Source organism: Phaeoacremonium minimum (genome assembly GCF_000392275.1).
Source record: "Phaeoacremonium minimum UCRPA7 unplaced genomic scaffold PA7_03_scaffold_35, whole genome shotgun sequence".
Lineage (NCBI taxonomy): Eukaryota > Fungi > Ascomycota > Sordariomycetes > Togniniales > Togniniaceae > Phaeoacremonium > Phaeoacremonium minimum.
The window spans coordinates 9644-11309 of record NW_006920942.1 but is presented as its reverse complement, the minus strand read 5'-3'; the positions used below and the strand labels follow the sequence as shown (position 1 = coordinate 11309).

The 1666-nt window shown below is 52.1% G+C and overlaps 1 protein-coding gene across 1 annotated transcript; it reads left to right on the top strand.

Annotated features, from left to right (window-relative positions):
* Positions 1–529: 529 nt before the first annotated feature.
* Positions 530–1379, top strand: UCRPA7_449 (putative vacuolar-sorting protein snf7 protein; the record flags this gene model as incomplete). The annotated part of the gene is made up of 4 exons (XM_007913047.1): positions 530–713; positions 773–977; positions 1034–1242; positions 1300–1379. The coding sequence occupies 4 exons, from the start codon at positions 530–532 to the stop codon at positions 1377–1379; spliced, it is 678 nt and encodes a 225-aa protein (XP_007911238.1).
* Positions 1380–1666: the final 287 nt, after the last annotated feature.

Genomic DNA, 1666 nt, shown 5'->3' with positions numbered 1-1666 from the left:
TGGTATTGGTATCGTCTCCCCTTCTTCCAGTCCATGTTTTGGATGGAGGCACGTGCCTTTGTCACATGATTCCAGCCGGGTAAGCTCCGGCAAAAGCCGTTTGTCAAGGTTCCAAGGTTGCCCAGGCGGCAGGTCAAGCAAAGCTAGCGCCGTCATCACCCGCTACGCATTGAGCCTGACGAATGTGCCTCTGCTTGCTTGCATCATACCTCCCGCCATTGCCTAGACCACCCTGACTCTTCCAGAGCGACTTCGCAACGTCAACTCACGGTGACGATACGTCTCAAACGACGTGACAAACACCATCTTCTCGATCAACGAACTAATATCACTGCCAACTACGGTCTCGCCAGAGTCGCGAGACCCCCCTCGCACGCCCTCGACCCCGCTATCAGCCAGACCTGTGTGGTGGAGGCCTTTGATCATCTGCCACCAGGCACCCAACTTGCAAGCGACCTGACGCATCTTTGCGCCATAATATTCGAGCCGTCAGCCATCTTGTTTCAATATCTAGTCTTCATATACCGAGATGTCGGGAGTCTGGGGCTGGTTCGGCGGCGGTGCCGCGCAGAAGCGAAAGGACAGCCCAAAGAATGCCATCTTGGGTCTACGAGCGCAGCTGGACATGTTACAGAAGCGCGAGAAGCATTTACAGAACCAGATGGATGAGCAAGATGCCATAGCACGGAAGAATGTCAACACAAACAAGAACGGTAGGTCAGATCACCTTATCGTGCGCAAGCTTTGTATGCTAACGGGTTGTATCCGATAGCTGCGAAGGCTGCACTAAAGCGCAAGAAGGCCCACGAGCACAGCCTTGAACAGACGCAAGCGCAGATTGGAACCCTCGAACAGCAAATAAATGCTATCGAATCGGCGAACATTAATCGAGAGACCCTAGCGGCAATGGAACGTGCTGGCGAGGCGATGAAGCAAATACATGGCAAGCTGACGCCGGAGAAGGTGGACGAGACAATGTACGTGTTCTACATTAGTAAAAGATATAGTTGCCTGACTGACTGTTGTATTACAGGGACAAGCTTCGCGAACAGAATGCCCTCAGCGAGGAGATCGTCAATGCCATCACGAGCAACCAGATCGGGGAGGCGATCGACGATGCCGACTTGGAAGACGAACTGGAGCAGATGCAGCAGGAGCAGCTGGACGAGCAAATGCTCAAAACAGGCACTGTCCCCGTATCAGATCAGATCCAGCACATGCCGGCAGCAGCAAATGGAGAGAGTAAGCTTGTCATATATCCTACTACCATTAACAATTCCGCTAATACGATGCCACTAGTCAAGGGCAAGCAGCAGGCAATCGAGGAAGACGACGAAGAGGCAGAGCTCAGGAAGCTGCAGGCCGAGATGGCCATGTGAGCGGTCAAGCAATACCCACATGTTCAATTCGCCTTTGAGTGATGGATATAGCATTTACAGGCCGGGGTGGATTAAGCTGAGATTTTGCATGGTTCATAATTGATCTGCGGTAACGTTGAGGTCGGTGAACGAAGAAGAGGATGACTCGACCTAGTGGAGTTTGTAATGGGGTTTGCGTTCTCTTGTCTCACAGGCTCACCGTTACTTATTGGACTTTTCAAGTACAGTGATTGGCGTTGGCGTATCAAGGCTGCATTATCGATGGAGGAGGGCAAGATACAGCAAGG